The sequence below is a fragment of the Octopus bimaculoides genome, chromosome 1 (assembly GCF_046866305.1).
Source record: "Octopus bimaculoides isolate indiv1 chromosome 1, ASM4686630v1, whole genome shotgun sequence".
Classification (NCBI taxonomy): Eukaryota; Metazoa; Mollusca; class Cephalopoda; order Octopoda; family Octopodidae; genus Octopus; species Octopus bimaculoides.
Genome location: NC_142928.1, coordinates 53,634,007 through 53,655,439, shown reverse-complemented (window position 1 = coordinate 53,655,439; position 21,433 = coordinate 53,634,007). Strand labels below are relative to the sequence as shown.

Here is a 21,433-nt window from a genome sequence, read left to right as displayed (position 1 = left end):
TTGAGATGAATTTTTATTCACTTTAAGAATTTCCCTTCTCATCACAGTTGGTTAAGAATTATTTCTGCCTCACCACAAAGCATATCTTTCAGTGCTCTTTTTAAAATCATTTTAATACATAAAACGTTAAGTCACACATCAGTTTCTTTTTTCTTCAGTCGAAAGGTGAAAATAGTAATTGTGCTGAGAGAGGTGAAAGAGAAAGTATTAGAGCAGTAGAGAAGACAGAATGATACACAAAAAATAAAGCAAGTCTTGAACAAAAATATCAAGAATTACTGAAAGGAGGAAGAAATAAACCGAGTCCTTTTCTACGGATACTACGCTAGTGTTGTCAAATGTCACGAGTTAATTTTAGTCGTTAAGATGCTATTAACACTCAAATAAGGTCATTCCTCACGAATTCCCCTTATCACCCACATTTGATATTAATGCCATTTTCTGTCTAACGTTGAAGGGTATGGAATGATGGAGGGGCAAAAATGTAAAAAAGAATACATTTTTAGAACAAAAATGTTTCACAGAAGGAAACAACAATCCAATTTCTTGTCCTTTCCCTTCTACAAGAGGTACTGATGGCTATTCCAAAAATTCACCGATCTAAGAGATTTCATGTGTAATAGTAAAAATTAGCCAAAAGTTGTAAATGTACGTATTCAAGAGTAAAAAAAAATATAGGGTGACTGCAAAAACGAGACGCACAAACCTGATTTCTGTCCCTGCGCCCCAGGCTGTTTATTTTTATTTATATAAATATATTTTGGGAAAAAAAATAAATAAATAATAAGGGCGAGATCAGGACCAGATTTTTTTTCTACCTGCTACTCAATTTGAATTGTTACAGGGAATGCTGTAACAATCTAAATAGGCTAGATCACAAATTTGTTCTTGGTATCATAACCCACATTTAGAACGTTGGCGTACATATAATCATTTTAAAAAGTCGAAGAAAAGGTAAAAAAAAATTAAATCAATAGATGAATTTTTTTCGGCCTATTAGAAAATTGGGAATCTGTAGTTCAGATGACAAAGGGAAAATGATACATGTGATAAGGACCGAACATAAAACCCAATGGCTGTGACACTGAGGTAATAAGTATTATGCCGCTAAAAGGGGGAAAAAATCACAATTTAGCGTTAAAATGACTAAATGCTGTCCGTAATTTAACGTTATCATAATGTCAAGAAGCAACGAAAATTTTAGAAAAAATAAATGAGTAGAAATCGAACTGGTGAGTGTTAATTAACAAGGCATTAAAACAGAATGTTTTCCCCCAGACAATAAAATATGTTTCAACACAAATTCACATAAAGAATCTTGTAAACCAAATACAAAAACGAAATAATGTCTAAATTTTGTCTTAATATGGAGCAACTGAAGAATGCTTATGCGAATAAGAGTACGAACCTTAAATCTATTTTATTCTGGTACGGCCTACGTATGTAATGTCTAAATATGCAACAAAATCAAAGACAATCTACTACAGGACATAACATTATTTTGTTGGACTGATAAATAATCGAATGCTCTTATAGATAAAATATTTATAATTACTGTTAAGACAATTCGCTGGGAAAGAAATATTTCGTAGTATTAAGTACAGTGGTCTTAAGCAGGGCCGGTGCAAGGAAGTGCGGGACCCAATTAGTGAATTGTGAGGCCCTCTACAAAACTGAAGATTGATGTTTTATGCTTCGTATAGTACGTCAGTCTCAACCAAAAGGCACTGAGGGCTTCAGGTTCCACCATTAGCCACAATGATATATTAAAAATTGGAAGTTCATATGAAAGTTTTTAAGTTTTATTGCAAGTCAAAATAATTGCTGACGTACTATTAATGAACAGACCTAAAAAACAGGCTTTTCTGGATATTTTAGTTGAGAAGACTTGTAAAATCATTTCAATGTCAATGGTTTTTGTAATGTCATTTTCTAGATAGCATCGCCAAATTATTTAGTCTGTCTTGTGAAATTGTTAATTGTAGATATGTTTTAATCAGTTTTAGTTTTGAAAAACTTCTTTCGCCTGATCGGACTGGGACTGTTACGAGCATTAGTTAAGTAAATCCTCAAAGCAGTAAAAACATTAGGAAATATTTAATTCATCATAGCGTTCTCCACTTGAGTGTGTGTGCGGGGCTCAATTTGAACGAACCTGTCAAATTGGCTTAAAACTGGCCCTGGTCTTAAGACATTTACATACTGAGCAATTGCCCAGAGGATCTGACGTGTCTTGGGGACCCAGTTCTAATCTTTGTAATGTTATGACTTGCTATCTGTTAATACTATAGGGTTCAGTGCATTTATTTGCCCGGGGGGACGAGCAAATAAATGCTGTTAAATCAGCCTTGACTAAATACAACATATATTTACTATGTTTTTTAGAACCCATCGCTCAGGGAAGTTACTGTGGGTTCAAATCTAGCTGTTACTATGAAAATAAGAATGTAGTACAGTATATTAAGATTTGTTAAAGTCTTACCAATATGGTCGCATTGTAGCAGAATAATATTAGACATAACGTCTTTGATTCCGTCCTATTTGAAAAATCGGCCTTATCCATCAAATTAATGGAGGAAAGATTTATTTGAAAATAGACATCCATGAGAACTATTGTAATGGAGATAAATGAAACCGCAAAATAAAATAAAACGAAACATTATTCCACCGAAAACACCACAAAAAGTGGACTGTATTTGTGATTATAAGTCTTGAGTTTCAAAGCACTTCAGGTGATTCGTTGTTTCTAAATATATCGTCACTTTGTTCACTTCAAGTACCAAGTTTAATCTGTTCAATGTTCAGATTCAAACTGTGTGTTTAACAGGAAATACTCTGTTGAACAACTTCCTACAACGGTGTTAATTTGGAGGTTATTGTTCAATAAAACATTTCTTGTTTAACACACGGTTTGACATCTTTATCAGCTACAAAAGACAATTTAGCAAGCCAGACATTACAGTGAAGTTTAAGTCTCATATTAATTAGATTACTCATTGTTTCAACCAGGAGCCTAAGAAGGTGTGGGCTTAGCCGTATATTAGTCCGGGCTCAGAAAGAACCAAGGAGGAGCCCTGAATATTTGACGGGCCTCTCCCTAAAAGAACGATTTCAAAACCCCTTGAATTTTGGAAGAGATCCTCCTGCAGAGAACCGAAAAGCAGCCGCGTTTCGTCTTGCAAAAGTTTTTCCAGAAGTTCTAGTTCCAGCTCTTAATACCAGGAAATGTGGTTGCATATGGATGCAGCGGTGGAGGCGCGTGGCTTAGTGGTTAGGGTGTCAGCATCATGATCGTGAGATTGTGGTTTCGATTCTTGGACCGGGCGACGCGTTGTGTTCTTGAGCAAAAACACTTCGTTTCACGTTGCTCCAGTCCACTCAGCTGGCAAAAATGAGTAACGCTTTGATGGACTGGCGTCCCGTCCAGCTGGAGAACACATACACCATTGAAACCGAGAAACCGGGCCCACGAGCCTGGCTAGGCTTTAAAAGGGCGCATTTATTATTTTTTTATGGATTCGGTGATGTCGAAACTATTGATAATAATTATCATGACAAGGAACAAAGATGAGCAAGCAGTCGGAGCTGACGACAGAGATGAAGTTTGTAGAGGCAGATTCAAGAGCATTGTTTCTCATGGAACTCCCCTACCACAAAAAGACAGAATTGAAGAAAAGCAAATGCTTAATTAGATAAAGAAGAATATAGCCAAAGCTAACCCACTTCCATCCAGAAGATAAAGGAGTATCATCTGCAGAAGACTGAAACGACCACTTCTTCAGAAGGCCGTTAAACTATCTAGATTAGGATCGAGGAACCATTTTTTAATACGAGGAGTGAATCACAGTTGGAAGCGCAACTATTATGAGAAAAATAATGAATTTAAAAATTTATAAGTATGTAATGTTTATTAAACTGTTTTATTTTTATTTTGCCTATGGTACTCCTCTCTATTGATCTAGATATTCTAGCCCTGTATAACTACTATCACTTTACAAAACTTAGGTGAGATCTACATCTGATAGTCTTTTATTGTTTAATTCTCACCTGGACTTTGCCTTTTCTCTCTTATGACAGTTTTATTAAGAAGGGTGTATGTACTAGTAATGTACAACAGCTATAATAGAAAAGACTAGTCTCGTGGTCCTGGCGGACAATATGGAAAAGGCGTTGCCCCGGAGGATGGCAAAGGGAAACGAGCTGGAACAGCCACTCCCACTCACAGAGCTCGCATTTGCGGATAGCCATCTCCGCCGTGATAGTAGTGAGCAGGGATAGTAGTGGGGGCCAAGAATGCCGGAGGTCTCCACTGTCATAGGCTCAACCGCAAATCTGTTAGAGCAGTCGATACTTTGACAGTTTGCCCTTTTCGGCTTGACGTGCAGCGAAGCCTGGGGTGGTAACCGAATACACCGAGTTGATGCTGGAGAAGGTATTGCAGCATGTGTCTTCCAAGACGAGGGACCTACCACCATAAAACGGGAAAATTATCATGCCTTCTGGCCTTTTACCGTCCCTTCGGTCCAGCTCCGCAGGCTCGAACTGGGAAGGGAAGCCTGTGGAGTTCTAGGCCAAGCTTTATAATCTCATTGAGAACAGCATGGCGTGGTAGGTGGCCAGCACTATAACGACAATGGGTGGAGGCCGAAAGAACCCACAGTGGATCCGTAGCGACATTTGTGAGGCTCACAGACCCAGAGGCCAAACCTCAAGGAAACACCGATGAGTAAACAGTCGCTATCCAGCTGAATCCCAGTCGAGAGTGATGGCATTACGTTGAGCAAAGTACCGCTGTGGAGCTGGTGGGGCCGAGCGGAAACATGCTCGACGGTGCTAGTTAAGTCAGCACATCAGTTCGTCCAAGAAAATGTTGCACTGGATGGCGTCCCACTTGTTATGACAGGGACGAACATCTACAAAGGGGAAAAGTGGAAGGACGTCCGCAAGATAGAAACCGACCCTGAACCTTGTTGAGGATTAGTATTTGTCAGAGGCTTGAGTATTTTCTGGTCCTGAAAAAAGCAAGTCAGTCTTTAAAGAAGTCTCAGCTATGTTAAAGATGTGCGTTTTCCAGGAGAGGACTAACTGATGCTGAGATATCTCCTTAGCATACGGACAATGAGACCCATTTCATACTGGTATTTTCAAAAGACTTCGTTTCCTTGTTTTCTTATATAATTCATTCAATGTAAGCTAATTAAACTGGCGTAGGTAAAAAATATGCACACCACCCGTTTTCGGCGTAATCCTAATAATAAACGCCGAAAACGGATGGTGTAAGAATATCTGGCGATCTTTCGGTACTAGTACGCAACAACTACTAGTATCGAAAGATCGCCGAATATCTTTACCTTCGGCATTAAAACTCAATTAATTTATACGTTTATAATAATTACAATTAAGGCAGCCGATTGTCAGAGTCGAAGCTCCTGTCGAGTTTAACTTTGCCTTTCATTCTTTCGGGGCTGTTAAATAAAGTATCATCAGTCATGTACTGGAGTCGATTTCTCTTACTCTAACTCTTTCTTTTTCGGTGTGATTTTCTTCTGGAAGAAATCAGGTGTGGTCAGATCGAAAATGCAAAAGACATTCTGTATCGTGATGGTGTCCCTGCAACTCAACTTAGATGTGGGCAAAATGCAATGCAAATTCTTGATCAATAGTTTAACATCTTTCTATTTTTCTGACTTTTAAATGCAGTGGTCATGGTATTAATAAATGTTCACAAAAGAAATATATGGCGACAGAGAAGTAGTTTAAAACTTATAATATACAAATGCATGATGTATATGTGACATTAAAATTGTATTCTGAAAAGTAAATTTTGTGAAATTGATTTTTAAAATTAGGAATAGTCAATGACGCCGGTGTTACTGCAGTAACCTCCCTTGTGGAACTCGCATGCCACGTCCGCATCGTATTGCTGGAGGAAATTTCGGCTTATCTCAGAATAATTTTCATTCCTGGAGTCTAATTCATTTCTAGTCGTGTATATCAGTTATTCAATATGGTAAGTTAATTTCTTGTTATATTTGCTTATTCTTTTTATTTCATTACACAGAAACAAAAATAAATCGCGATTGATAATTAGCATTAAGTATTTGACATCTATCAAACCGGTGTAGCGAAACACTATAAGATTTTTTAATATATTATCAATATTTTAAAACTAAACTATTTTCATTTAGTGATTTTAAAGTGTATTTTGTTCACAATTAAAGAGGTAAATAAAATAAATATTGTTCTACTAGAATGTTCCCAAATATAAATGTAGTTGTTTATTCTGATCGAACAGACCTGTAGTCTGTCAGGCCCATTCTGAAGAATTTTATCAGCGGGTTATAGTCTAAAATAATTATCAATAATTAAATCCGATGAATGTTAAATATTGTTTCCTGCATCACAAATAATGAAATTCATATTTCTGAGTGGTTGAATAAAACTTGTCAAATAAATTTAATACTAGCTTGGGAAATGATTTTGAGAATCTCTTCTTGAATTGAGGATGTATTATTACTTCGCAAACAGAAATATAATATAAACAATTATTCTACACAAGCTATTCAATTCTCCAGTGAGTTTCTGAATAGGTTTGAGTATACATTTTACTTAATACTAATTCTTTGATAGTTAAAGCGTTTTTTTTTAAATTAAAGTTTATTTTAATTAGATTTATTATTGAGTGAGAAAGTTGCACACGCCATATTATTATTTCATCCTTTCGGGGAGGGGTGTCAGTGAAATAAGTACTGGTTGTACACCGGGTTGATGTAATCAACTAGCCCCTCACCCTCAAATTTCAGGCCTTGTGTCTGTAGTAGAAAGGATTATTATTATTTAAAGAACCTGACATGGGTGAGGTCCTGGTCAACTTAGATCAATCCAAGGGTTTCGATACAGTCAACCATCGGTACCTGGTGCTGGTCCTCAAGGCAGTTAGTTTTGGGCCTGTATTCAGGGGATGGATTGCTGCAATGTACATCGATATCTATTCAGTGCTCAGAGTGAATGGTCACCTCTAGGATCATTCAACATCATTGCTTGGCCCACCAGGGTTGTCACTTCTTGGATCATTTAACATCATGTCCTTGGTCTGCCAAGGTTGTTTCCTCTCATCCCTGTTGTACATACTGACCCTCAAGCTACTACTGCACAAGCTGAAGATGTTGAGGGGCATCCTGTGTGAACAAGGATGTGGGAGATCTGTCTCAGCATATACTGACGACGTAGTGTAGTGATGTCAAAAATCAAACGAATCAAGATAATTGGTACCACTCTCGGGCAGTACAAAATGGTATTGGGAGTGAAAATTAATCAGTAAAAGTCAATGGTCTTGTGGCTCAGCATCTAGAGAAGCAAGTCCATGACATCCAGCCATGTTGTTGGGCGCTGAATGGACAGACTGGTTAAATATTTGGGGTCTGGTTTAAGTCAGACCTCCAGATGGACAAAAACTAGGATGAGGTAATGAGCAAGGTGACTACTGTCATCCAGAAATTGACTCAGCAGAAACTATCCCTGAAAGGTCAGGCAGAGGTGGTGTACATTGCATCCATCATCTACTCCCTGACCATTGTGCCATGTTCTAGTCTTTGTCTGACTGCACTAGAGTGTATTCTCTTTTGCTTCTTGTGGACAGGTCAGGTGATCCATCTGCTGTCAACACCTGCTGCATGGTGGACTGGGGTGCTATGGCTGATGATGTGCAAACATGTGCTGAGGCTACAACATTTCCAGCACTTGCTTGACAGAGAATAAGTGTGGTTGTCAGATGCATTTCCCCAGCTTGTCTCCTTGATGAAGCTGTAGTCCTGGGTCAAGCAGAGACTGAAAGAAAACACTTGGAAAGTGGAATATCTTCAAGTACTTACAGCCCTCAGCCAGTTGAGCACTGCAATAGGTGGAAAATCCAGTTTAGCATTCTATAGAGGATTAGTGGTAGGTAAAAGTGATGATATTGTTGGGGAGACCCTGGGCATTAAAGATGATCAACTGGTTGCTCACTTCTGGAAAACTTTCAGCTTGGGATTGATGGATAACGTCCAAAAATCCTTGATCTGGCAGTGCTAATTTGAAATAAATTCTACAGGCATGGAAGTGCTGTCAGCCAAGCATGTCCAAGATGTGTGCGTGGCAATGAAACTATCCTCCGTTCTTGTCCACTGCCCAAGCATTGCTGACATGTGGGTTTATGTTAAACACCTTTTGTCATGTGTAGGGCAGATCCACCTATCGACTGAATCCATTGTGAAGATTGCCCTGCTGTCTTCTTTTAACCAGAAAGAGCAAGCAGTTTTTATATGCCTGGTAGCCATTGCAATTGAAGGGGCTGAAGACAAACATTTCCTCTTTGGTCAATTCAAGTTTCACTTGAAGAGGAAAATAAGGGAGGAGAGTTAAGTGTTACCTTCCAGCATGATGTGAGTGAATGGGCCTGCCCTGAGTATACGCCTGTAAATCGGAGATAAAGAATTGAGAAAAAGCACCTGCTCCTGAAGTCAGAGCAACTGTGGTTTTATGGGGTTTTTCCACAAGCAGTCTTCAAACATCCCCCTATTGAGGAATACTTATTGTTCAAATCTTATTATGACTATTTTTTTATTAAACCTGTTTACACACAAATCCCTCACAACACACACATATACACTGTTTTGTCCTGTGTCCTTTGTGGTTAACAGAGATCATTTTTATTATTACTTGCCATTTTCATCTTGTATTCTTTTTTTTACAGGTATCTGTAATCAACTCGGTTGATACAGCTCATGAAGATATGATTGTGAGTAAAGTTATATAATTTTTTTTATTTTAAAGGACACTCCATTTACATTAATTATTTTATTGTTATTTAGCCTCAGGTCATCCCCTATTGAGCAGACCTTTGATCAAAGGTATTCCATTCTTTACCACACAATCATTTTTGTATATTGAAGATTACATTGTCTGCGTTGTCCTTTAATAAAGAGAGTAAGGTGTTATTTGAAAGTAGTTTGGCTGCTATATCTAACCAGTCAAATAACTCTTTAGAGGCTCCCTTAGGAGCAGATAGATATTTGTCATAAACATACAGCCATGGTTTCTCTGCACAAGTCAATCTGCAACATACCCAATTAAATCATTTTGTTTAATCTACTGCATATCCAGTTCATGTCACTTACATTGTAGCTCATACTGGAACTATTAAGTTGAGGAAATCATCAGAAATACAAATGGATCTGTTATACATTGAATATGAGTTTGGTTGTTTTTGTTTTGTGATTAGTCTCAGTGTGAAGATTGTGCCAAATGATTACCTTTCGCTGCTTAACAGGGATAGTAACTTTTTGAATTCCAAAGTCTAGAAGGTTTAGTATTATAAAGGTGGCAAGATGGGAGAATCCTTAGCACCTTGGACAAAATGCTTTGTGGCATTTCTTCTGGCTCTTTATGTCCTCAGTTCAAATTCTTCCAAGGTTGACTTTGCCTTTCATCTTTTTGGGGGTCAATAAAATAAGTACTAGTTGAGCACTAGGGTCGATATAATCAACTAGCCTCTCCCCTGGAATTGCTGGCCTTATGCCAAAATTTGAAACCATTGTTGTTGAACTGACTGAAAATCTCATTTGTTACTGCAATGAAATGTTACAGTTTCATGTGATGCAGTTTCTACTTAATGCATGCAAAAAGTTATTAGAATGTGCATAGGCTGCAGTTAATCCGTTGTGAACTGTCTGACATTTCTAGGTGATTTATGAAGCATTAGAGAAGCAATCATTTTGGCTGATAATATACCCAGCTTCTAAAGCTGATTGGGTATTTCCTTTTGGAATTTCGTGCAATCTTTTATTGGCTTATAGTAGTTCAAATGGAACTTTTTTTTCAAATGGAATTTTTTTTAAAGATGATTTTAAGATTCAGTGAAATGATGCTATGACATTTGATTGAGAGCTTTATGTTGTGGGCAGGTCAACTGAGGAAGCAGGCAACTTCATTTCACATCTTAAACTGAACTGAAGGCCATTATTCATTCATTTATTTCATGTTTATTTTTCTATGCTGGCAGGGAGTAGATGGGGACTTCTTTGAAACAGGGTTTTACGTTTGGATGCTTTTTTTGTCATCAGTTCTTGACCTTAACTTTTCAAATAAGTTTTTTATTCCACAAATCTTTGTAAAAAAAACCAAGTAACAGGTCATAATATCTTTTCTACTAAAGGCACAAGGCCTGAAATTGTAGAGGAAAGGGCTAGTTGATTGCATCGATCTCAGTACTCAACTGATACTCATTTTATCAACTCTGAAAGGATGAAAGGCAAAGTCAACTGTGGTGGCATTTGAACCTCAGAGCATAAAGATGGGTGAAATGTCACTAAGCATTTTGCCTGGCATGCTAACAATTCTGCCATCTCATCAACTTTTGGTCATAATATCAACAAGGAATATGAACATACCACTGGCTATGATAAGCAAAGTCTTGTAATGTCAGTATTCCATGTATTCATGGACATTCACACATACACAATATATATGGTATTTGTTGACCTAGTGAATGTCTTTGACAGGGAGACAAATGGCTTTTGAGAGCTGTACAAGCCATTTGGAGAGGTATAGAGAGTTAATAATGAGTATAGTGAAGGTAGGAGTACATCAAGGATCAGTTTCCAGCTTCTTTCTGTTCATTTATAGTCCTCTAAGCCATAGCAAGAGTTTACTGCCTGCTGCCCATAGGAAGTAATATATGCATATGAGCTAGTTCTTATAACTGAAACAGTAGTAGAATAGGGAAAGGAATTGCAAAGAGAAAAGACAGGATTTTGACACCATCAAGGAAATAGCAGTGGTTAATGTGAAGAAAAGTTGTTACAATATGCTGTAACTAGTATAAACTATGGATTCATAAGAGATGTACTGGAATCACAGGAAGGATAACAGATATGGTAGACATCATATGCAGCGGTGCACAGGGGCAATAAGTACTAAGAGCACATGTGAACTAGACTCTCTCCAGTGCCCTAGTAGCTGTCTAGGAGTATTTGATAGTTTCTATTATTTAGGAATTGAATTAGAAATTGAGATGGGTGTTCTGAAAGCATAGTAGCCACTGTAAGAACTGGTCGGTAAAAAATTCAGGGAGCTGTTATCTCTGCTGACAGCAAAAGGGTTTTCTCTAAGGCTTTACCAAGATGATGAGAATGATAAATATGAGGTAAGGTAATGGCAATCTAGTACTGGGATTGATTATTATTTGGTAATTGTGGTCCAAGTGAATGACTTTGCTCTGAACATTGGAGGAAGACAACTGAGACAGAGCACTGTCTCAGACAAAGGGATTAAGTTGATTACATCGACCTCAGTGCATAACTGGTACTTAATTTATCGACCCGGAAAGGATGAAAGGCAAAGTCAACCTTGGTGGAATTTGAACTCAGAACGTAACGGCAGACGAAATACTGCTAAGCATTTCGCCCGGTGTGCTAACTTTTCTGCCAGCTCGCTGCCTTTCGGCAAGATAACTTGTCTAATGAGATAACTTCTCTGATGCTGGTGACATGATAAAACACACCCTTTTCACACTGTAAAACATACATAACACCAAAATTGGCCAGTTTTCTGTTGTGTGTGCAAGACGATGTGTATTGTTGTAACTTGTCTAACCCATACCAACATGCAAAAATATGTTCATTTGTCTCATTTATTATTTTTCTTTCCAGCATGATGCTCAAATGGATTATTATGGTAATAAGCTAGCAACATGTTCTTCTGATAAATCTGTGAAAATATTTGATGTCAGAAATGGCAGCCAGACACTTCAGGCTGATTTGAAAGCGTAAGTATTTGATATAAAACTTTAACATTACATTGCTATTTATTTTTTTTCTTTAAACATTGATAATTAATTCCACATTGCATTTGGAAGTAGTTAAAAATTGTAAAGTAAACCAATATATAGTTCCCTGCAATTAACTATTTTGAATGTGTTTCACTAATGTGTGTGGGTGTGTGTGTGTCATACATACATTAAGAAAGGAACTTATGGGTGACATGTGGAATCTGCAAGTTACATTGCAGACTCCCTCAAGGTTTAGAGTAACTCCAAACAAATATTGATATAAGGTAGAAGGGGCACTTTTGTCCTCTTCTATGAAATGACCTCTCTAGTGCCAGTAGCATGATAATACACACCCTCTAGGCTGTAAGACATGCACAAATAAGTTGGCCAATTTTTTTCTGTTGTTGTGTGTACAAGATGATACACTCCTTGATGAGTGATGACACCATGTAAACAACCTGTTCAACCATATCAGCATTCAATGCAGACATAAAATGATGATAAAATGTATCTCAGACACAGCATACCATGTATTGGTTTTGTTGTGATTGAAAATAGCATGATGTACTGAACTGTGAAAAGAGGAATTTGAGAAAAGTGAAACTGATCTTCAACAAAAAGAGAACTGGATGAGACGCAATCTGTTGGTCATTCTTGCCAGGTACTCTTGTTTGGCTTTCGAAAACTCTTCTTGAATGGCTTTTAAGAGAAATGATAAGCGAAGAACATAGCCATCATTTCTTGAAGTGGGTCTCATCTCTATCAGGACAGATTGTATGCTGTATATGGTGTCATCAAATTGGTGTTAAATATCTAATTCTATGTCTAAAAGTTTTCTTCAGTTCATTAACACTTTTCTAAAAGCTATGGGTTTAACTTTTTGCATTTGAAAACTGAAATCTTTTCTTAAAATTCTCTTTAGACATGATGGACCTGTCTGGCAATTAGCATGGGCACATCCTATGTTTGGATGTTTGCTAGCATCCTGTAGTTATGATCGTAAAGTCATAATATGGAAAGAAACCAATGGCACTTGGGCCAAACTCTATGAATATTCAAATCATGACTCCTCAGGTAAATAACACATTTAATAATAAAATTCACAATGTCATTAAGCGTATATCTGTTGATTAGAACATTTACTTTGTATGATTTTTTTTTCCATATTGTTGTGTTGGGCAGGTCTTCAGATGTAAATGTCTACAACTATCTAGGTGTTTTTACAACATGCCTGGGTATTGAAATGTGAGAGATGCTTGTTTAACTTTGGGTATTTTCTTGTATCATACTTTTTTTCCTTTTTGAAAGAATGATTTGAGAGAAATTTGGCTGCAACATCTTGCAGGTGAAGAAACCACATAAAGGCTCTCTGGAGATTCTTGTTTTCCAGTTATATAGAGTAGCTTAAATATGCTAAAAGTGCTTTGCTTCTAACAAATTCTAATGTTTAATTTATACCTTAAATATTCAACAATTATTGGAGCCTGGTGTAGCCATCTGGTTTCACCAGTCCTCAGTCAAATCGTCCAACCCATGCTAGCATGGAAAGCGGACGTTAAACGATGATGATGATGATATAGAGTAAGTCAATGAAGGAGCTTCTATGTGATTGCTTGATCTAATTGAAATATCTGCAAAATCTCCCTCAAATTACATCTTACCATCATGGTAATTTATCACCAGACGAAAAAATTAGCATAAGAATTTAATCTATTTCAGTCAATTCTGTCTGCTTTGCTCCACATGAATTTGGTCTGATGTTGGCTTGTGCAAGTTCAGATGGCTCCATCTCAATTATCTCAAGTCCAGGTAAGTTTATATTTTTTGTTATCTCTATTTTCTGTTCTCACCTCAGTGCTTTGTTATTTTTACATTATTTTGAATTTTATTTTGCAGGTGAAGGAGATTGGGACACAAAGAAAATCATGAATGCTCACTCTGTAAGTAGTTAAGTTTATTGCTGTCATCATATCAGACACTTAATAAAGTTGTGCAGGAAGTTGTTATCTTAGTCAGCATTTATCGTCATCAAATGTTACAAGGGTAAAAGGAAGGAGATATACAAAGAAGTGGAAGACTATAAAGGTGTTAATTTGATGGACCAAATCATGAAAGTTATAGAAATAGTTGAAATTAGTATAAGATAAAGGTAGGGTGGGTGGAGTTTGGGATTTTATTTGGATGTAACTCCACAGATGCTATATTTATGGTGAAACTGCTGCAAGACATTTCTGAAACAGTAATAAACAATTTCACTTTGCATTTGATGACATAGAGATGGTTCTGAAAAGTTCTCATGTTCTAAAGTGTTGTGAGAAATGAAAAAGATAGATTTATATGAATGACTTGTTGGTACAGTTTGGACTCTATTTGAAAGTACAATAAACAAGTTGAGGGTTTGTAACAATAAGGGTGTTTAGTGTATTGGTGGGTATTTTAACTATAACAACCACACCACACTTCAGGTCACACTAACAACCTTAAATAATATATGCACACTCTAACTCCAAGCAAATGTTAGCATCAGATAATATTTTCAACATTGTCAAATTTCCAAATCAGTAAACTGAACAAAATCATAACAGTTCTAATGCCAAACAAAATAAAAGTGAATTAGCTTCATATAGATCTTCACCCTCCTTTGCCCACTCATGATGTCACTAACTCAACACGTCATCCTCTTGAAGCTAGTGGGGTTTCTTGGTAATCCAAAAGTTTAAAGAGTTCTTTCTTTTACATGATGTGCTTGTTAACTCTCGGCAATGAGACTAATGTGAAGAGAAGAGAGAAGCAAGGCAAGTGGGTGAGCAAAAGTGATTGGGATGAGAGGCTGGTAGGAGAGAGATAGTGCTGGATAAAAACAAGGGATACCAATTACAAGTGATTTGGGGGAGAAGGAATGACAGCTAGTCATAGAGAAAGAGTGATGGTAGGGTTATGGAGTACAAGCACATCCAATGCAACCTCCTACACAGAGGCCCCTTGATCTACGAGTAATAGGGATAGTGATAGAGTGGATTAAATATGGGTTGGTCCAATGCCATTTCTTGGTATATAGGTGTCATGGTACAGTGAATAGGAAAGATCCACTGCTATCTTTAGACACACTGGCAGCATTGTATAGTGACAAGATAAAAGTGTGCAGAGAGATTGTGAGAATGACAGAGAAATGATAAATAGAGAGATGTGGGAGTATCATTGAGGAGGAGAGTTAGCAGTTGTAGACTGGGCGGAAACACATTGGATAATATGTCTCTGTCTTAGTTTAATATATACATCATCGTGGCACGTGAAAAGACATTTGAGCGAGATTGTTGCCAGTGCCGCTGGACTGGCTCCTGTGCAGGTGGCACATAAAATACACCATTTCGAGTGTGGCCGTCGCCAGTACTGCCTGACTGGCCCTCATGCCAGTGGCACGTAAAAGCATCCACTACACTCTCGGAGTGGTTGGTGTCAGGAAGGGCATCCAGCTATAGAAACTCTGCCAAATCAGATTGGAGCCTGGTATCGCCTCCTGGTCCACCAGTCCTCAGTCAAATCGTCAAACCCATGCTAGCATGGAAAGCGGACGTTAAACGATGACGATGATGATGATCATCATGCCTCCCAGCTTTCATTACTTCTACCAATTTTATGTTCAGTTACATTAGTAGATTTAGAATAATTACTTTTAAATTTGTGTATAATTTTTTTTTTTTTTTTTTGTTATAATTTTCTCTCTCTGAATATTTAAATATTTTTCATTTTACATTTCAATTCCCTTATTACATATTTTCCAGAGTGGTTGTAATGCTGTTTCCTGGGCTAATGCTATTGCTCCAAGTTCTCTGGTAGAACAGACTGGTCGGCAGCAGGCCTGCAAACGATTTGTTTCTGGTGGTTGCGATAATCTTGTTAAAATCTGGAAGTAAGTCTTAGAAAATTTCAGTTTCTTATATTTCTTACATTATTTTTGCCACAATCTGCTAAACAGATAGGTAATTTCCTAGATTACAGTAAATTTCTGTTGCCAGAAGCAAAATTAGTTGGTGTAGAAAAATAGAATTGTTTGAAGAATAAATAATTCAGAGATGTTATGCTTCCATCATTGTGATGATAGGTACGTGATGCTGAAGACCATCCTGTATATCTTATATCGTTAACTTGTTTCAGTCATTGAACTGCAGCCTTACTGGGACACCACCTTGAAGGGTTTTAACCAAACAGATTGACCCCAGTACTTAATATTTTAGCTTGATACTTATTCTATTGGTTTCTTTTACAAATTACTAAGTTGTGAGGATGTAAACAAACCAAGACTGGTTGTCAAGTGGTAGTGGGTACACACACAATTGAGAGAACACTAATATTTATGACCAGTGTAGAGATCTGCTGCAGTATTGGAATCTCAACTGGCACTTTTTGTTTTTATTATTCATAACAGGTGCTGGTGTGACAGTGTGATTAAGAAGCTTGCTTCCCAACTATATGGTGTTGGGTTCAGGCCCAGTTTGGCACCTTGGACAAATGTCTTTTACGACATCCCTGGGCCAACCAAAGCCTTGTGAGAGGATTTGGTGTGTGTGTGTGTATATACACACATATATATATATATATATATATATATATATATATACCTCGTGACATGTGTAAGGATTTTCGAGCGAGATCATTGCCAGTGCCCCTGGACTGGCTCTTGTGTGGGTGGCATATAAAATACACCATTTTGAGCGTGGCCGTTGCCAGTACCGCTTGACTGGCCTTCGTGCGGGTGACATGTAAAAGCACCCACTACACTTTCTGAGTGGTTGACGTTAGGAAGGGCATCCAGCTGTAGAAACTCTGCCAAATCAGATTGGAGCCTGGTGTTGCCATCCGGTTTCACCAGTCCTCAGTCAAATCGTCCAAACCATGCTAGCATGGAAAGCGGACATTAAACGATGATGATGATGATAGCTGTTGGACCCGGCATTGCTCATGTTTTCCGTGTTGGCCAGATAAGATGTTCAGCTTCACTAGAATGTTCCTCGTGCCATTCAGTAACAACTTTAGCTGTGTGAATTGATGGATTATCATCCTGAAAGATTGTGTTTCCCTTTGGAAACAGTTCTACAACCATAGGATGAATTTGATCAGATAAAATGCTTAAATAGCCTTGACTATTAATTCTGTCACGAAGGGAAACCATTGGGCCAGCAGATTTCCAAGATATAACCACCCAGATCATAGATCCTCCTCCATGTTTAACAGTTGGAAGAAGGCAGTGTAGTTAAATGCTTCTTTTAGCTGTCTCCACACATATACTCAGCCAGTGGTCAGAAATAAGGTAAAGGATGACCTGTCCAAGAAAATAACTTTCTTCCACTGCTCTAGAGACCAGTTCTGTAGGTTTTTACTCCACTCTAAATGCTTTGCAACATTTGTTTTTGAAAGTAGTGGTTTTCTGATTGCAATCCCTCCCATGAAATCCAGCTTTGTGCAGCTCCAGGCGAACAGTTTTTGTGGAAACTGGGTTCTCGAGGTGTACTTTTGTAATCCTTTCTAACAATTCGCATAAGAGTCTGACGGTCCCTACCCGAAAGTTTTGGTTTTCTTTGGGAGTTTTGTTTCAATGCGGAGGTTTTTCCCTCTTTCTCAAAGCCTGTCATTCCTTTCAAGACAGTTCTTCTTGATACACCAAACATTTCAACTGTTTTCGTTATGCTAGCGCCTGCCATATGAATTACATAAGCACCTTTACCGTCTCCCCTACTACAAAATTTACCTACCTCTCAAATTTCATTAAAATCGGATAAAAAATATAAAAGTTACAGCCAAAAATAAATGCCTATGGCTATTTGCATGCAAAAGCCTATTGATTTTATAAAACCACTTCTCAGGTGCAATTATCGATTTTTTATCAATGCCATATACTGACATCAGCTCACTGCCATGAGCCTCACTCACTCATCGATTTTCATTAAAATCAGACAAAAAAGTGCAAAAGCTGCAGGAAAAATAACATCGTTATGGGCATTTCCATTCAAACACCCGATTGAACTCACAAAAATCAATGCCAACTGAGCATTATTGAGTTTTCGAAGAAAAATTTTGGCTTTATTTGAACTTCAGGTCATGTGATCTACCTATGTGCCAAAAAATCATTAAAATCGGTTGGACACTGAATGATGATAATGATAATATTTTTCACATAAATAGAACTGAAATACAAAATTAGTGTTTGTTTTATTAGCAGTGATCACATTTTCCATTTTTGTTCATTCATTTAAATGTTTTGCTTTACATTTGTTTTTGTTTTATTTTTTTCTTGAATGAATTATATATTATTCTTCATTGTTTAGGGAGTCTGAAGATGGACAATGGGTTTCTGAACAGAAACTAGAAAGTCATAATGATTGGGTAAGAGACGTTGCTTGGGCTCCTTCAATTGGTCTCCCCAAAAGCATTATCGCTAGCTGTTCACAGGTATATTTTCTCTATATTGATTTTTTAAAATTTAATTCAATTCTTACCAATTTTTTTAAATGATAATTTTATTATAGAAAGGAAAGCTGAAATGGCAAAATTGACATATCTGTGTCTCCTAAGTCTTGATTTCAAATTTATTCAGATATTTGCTTTTGAACAGGGCACTTTATTATCCTATGTTTTTAAGTTTACCTATCTGTTAAAAATAAATACTAAATCCTATTTATAGACTGCCATCTAAGCCTTCAGAAAAAGTGTTTTTTACCCATAAAATCTTTAGCCTTATGAAACCTTTAGAGCTACGCAGTCACTTTTTCTTTTTATCTTGGAATGTGTGCTAGGCCTATGTAGAATACTATAATGGTCCTATTTACGTCCTTGTTAATATGAAAGAGATTCACTTAATTCAAGATTTTAATTGAGAAAACTTATAAATGCTGTTGATATTGTCAAATAATTTCCTGTTATCTCAAAAGTATTACTTATGTTTCTTAAAATAATATTTCAAGTTTATCTTTTAAATTAGTTTCATTTAGACTATTAGAATATCTGAGAAAACTAGCATATTTTTATTTAAAAATAGTATAACAAAGGAATAAATTTAAAATATTAATAATAATTTTCTAATTCTTTGAGATATAGCTATAGCCTGAGTGGTTAAAGAATTTGCTTTCCAATCATATCGTTTTGAGTAATCCTATGGCATGGTACCTTGGACAAGTGTCCTTTATTATAACTTTAGACTGATCAAAGTTTTATGAGTGAATTTGATAGACAGAAACTGAAAAGAAACCCACCATGTGCTTGTGTGCATGTTTGTGTGTGTGTATAAAGAGACACACATACATATATATATATATATGTGTGTGTGTGTATATGTGTGTCTCGTTTTGACATCACATGCTAGTTGTAAGCATCATCATAGTGTTTGTATGCAATCTTCCATGAAAACATGTCAAGACTAGAGGAAAATATTACCTTACTTGGAAATAAATGAGGATTAGAAACAAGAAGAGCATCCAGCTGTAGAAAATCTAACCTCCATCTCATCTGATTGATATAAGCAAGGGGAAGTAGATGTTAAAACAATGATAATGATGAACAATGATAGTTATACTTCAATTTTGCATTGCTTTAATATTTTTTTAAAGTTTTTTTTTCTTTTTTGCTTTCTGTTTCTCAGGATGGCTCTGTGGTAATATGGACTAATGATGGTACTGCCAATGTATGGACACCCAAAATACTATATCAATTCAATGATGTTGTTTGGCATGTAAGTTGGTCTGTAACAGGCAATATTCTTGCTGTTTCGGGTGGAGATAACAAGGTAAGTGTTGATGTTGTTCTATTTGGTTATTGCACTTCGTAGGTTAACTAATGATTACATATTATAAAGTAACGATGTCTTAAAATTATTCTTATATATTGACAGTATGGTTCAGTGGCTTAGTAATTAAGAAGTTTGCTTCTCTATCTCCAGGTTCAGGGTTTGATTCCACTATATGATTAATTCAATTACCTTGGTAGTCCATTGATCAATCAACTGAAAACTCTTTGTTAGAAATTGTTTTAATGTAATAGCTAAAATAATTAAATTCTTATATAAGTGCAAGCATGACTGTGTGTTTAAGTAGTTCACTTCTCAACTAAGTGATTTTGGGTTCATTCCCACTATATGACACCTTGGGCAAGTGTCATCTCTTATATCTCCAAGTTAACTGAAGTGAGTGGAATTGGTAGACAGAAACTGAAAGAAGTTTTGTATGCTGTTACAGGTGGGACACACTATCACTTTTCTCACTTATGAAGCCTTACACCACTTCTTCCTCTACCTCAAGTAATTTTCACTGAATAGTGGGGTGCCTTGGTAATCAGTCACCTCAGAGAGATGAGAAAAGTTTACTCTTTAATATCATATTAAAGGGAAGGATCTAAATTACAACTTCAGTCCACTGGCTGATGCTGTTGTGCCTAACTTCTGTTACAGCTCACTTTCACTGTCATACAAGTTGATGGCAAATATCGAGTGTCTCATATTCAACTCATTGAAATAACATTTGAAGAAAGTAGAGAACAACAATCATGTTCCACTACCACACAGAATCACACTTATCTAATACAGTAACCCTTTGACTATCGTGGGTGTTACATTCCAAAATCTCTCACAGAAATAATTAAAATCTAAAAAAATATAAATACCTATTGGCCGCAGAAACTTGCGATATACTGAGGAGTCCCATTATAAACTCACATATATTAGCCAGGGAAATAGGTGATGTACTGAGTGCACGATAGGTGAACTGCGATATGGTGAGGGATTTCTATATCTCACTGCCATGCATCATGACACTTCTTTTACCTTATTTCTGAAGTTCCATCCTTTTCTAGTGCCAGGTGATTTTAGTGATAGTAAAGTAGCTATAACTAACTATTATACTATTAGCCTGCATTGATTATTATTTTACTGGTGTGACTTCAACTTAGATTTCACTGGAATTTATAAAATAAGTCGGTCATGTACTACTACAGCAGTTAGTTAAATCAACTCTATTTCTCCAATATGATATTCAGAGTTGTATATGCTATAATGATTGCCAATATATTGACCTCAAATTTACACTTCTGAACAAAGTTCTGTTAAGGTCCGCTCTAAGAAAGAATCATAAAAAAAAGATTATCAAATAAAACTAAATTATTGAAAATTTATAGTGAATATTTAAATCTACCAATCCTTGATAATTTCATTAATAAATAATATTTATTTTTGCAGGTGACACTTTGGAAAGAGACATTGGAAGGTGAATGGGTCTGTATAAGTGATGTATCTAAAGGTCAAGGCCAGTTAAAATCATCAAGTTAAACTGTGTCATTATATAAACATTTTACAACATATTCGAGTATATATATTAAAAAAAAAAGCAACAAATGTCTGAATTCCAGTTTAAATAAAATAATTTCTTATATTTGTTTATTTAAATAATTTCTTTAACAGTCATTTGTGAAGTGATTGTAGACTTTATGAATGTCTTTTAGAAAAGATTTACTTCTCTACCTGCTTGAAAAAGTTAATCATCAATCTACAGCTTGAGTTTAAACAGCTCACAAAATATTGAGCATCTGTGTATTGTACTTTAATCTTGCTTTATGGTTATCTAAATAATTTACTCCAGTTGGTCA

At 36.5% G+C, this 21,433-nt stretch overlaps 1 protein-coding gene across 1 annotated transcript; it reads left to right on the top strand.

The window, feature by feature from the left end:
* Positions 1-4,852: 4,852 nt before the first annotated feature.
* Positions 4,853-21,219, top strand: LOC106870401 (protein SEC13 homolog). The gene is made up of 11 exons (XM_014916452.3): positions 4,853-5,138; positions 5,850-6,010; positions 8,732-8,776; positions 11,688-11,803; positions 12,729-12,880; positions 13,526-13,615; positions 13,703-13,746; positions 15,589-15,716; positions 18,130-18,253; positions 19,440-19,583; positions 21,027-21,219. Exons 2-11 carry the CDS (start codon positions 6,008-6,010, stop codon positions 21,114-21,116), a joined length of 936 nt encoding a protein of 311 aa, XP_014771938.1. The 5' UTR covers positions 4,853-5,138; positions 5,850-6,007; the 3' UTR covers positions 21,117-21,219.
* Positions 21,220-21,433: the final 214 nt, after the last annotated feature.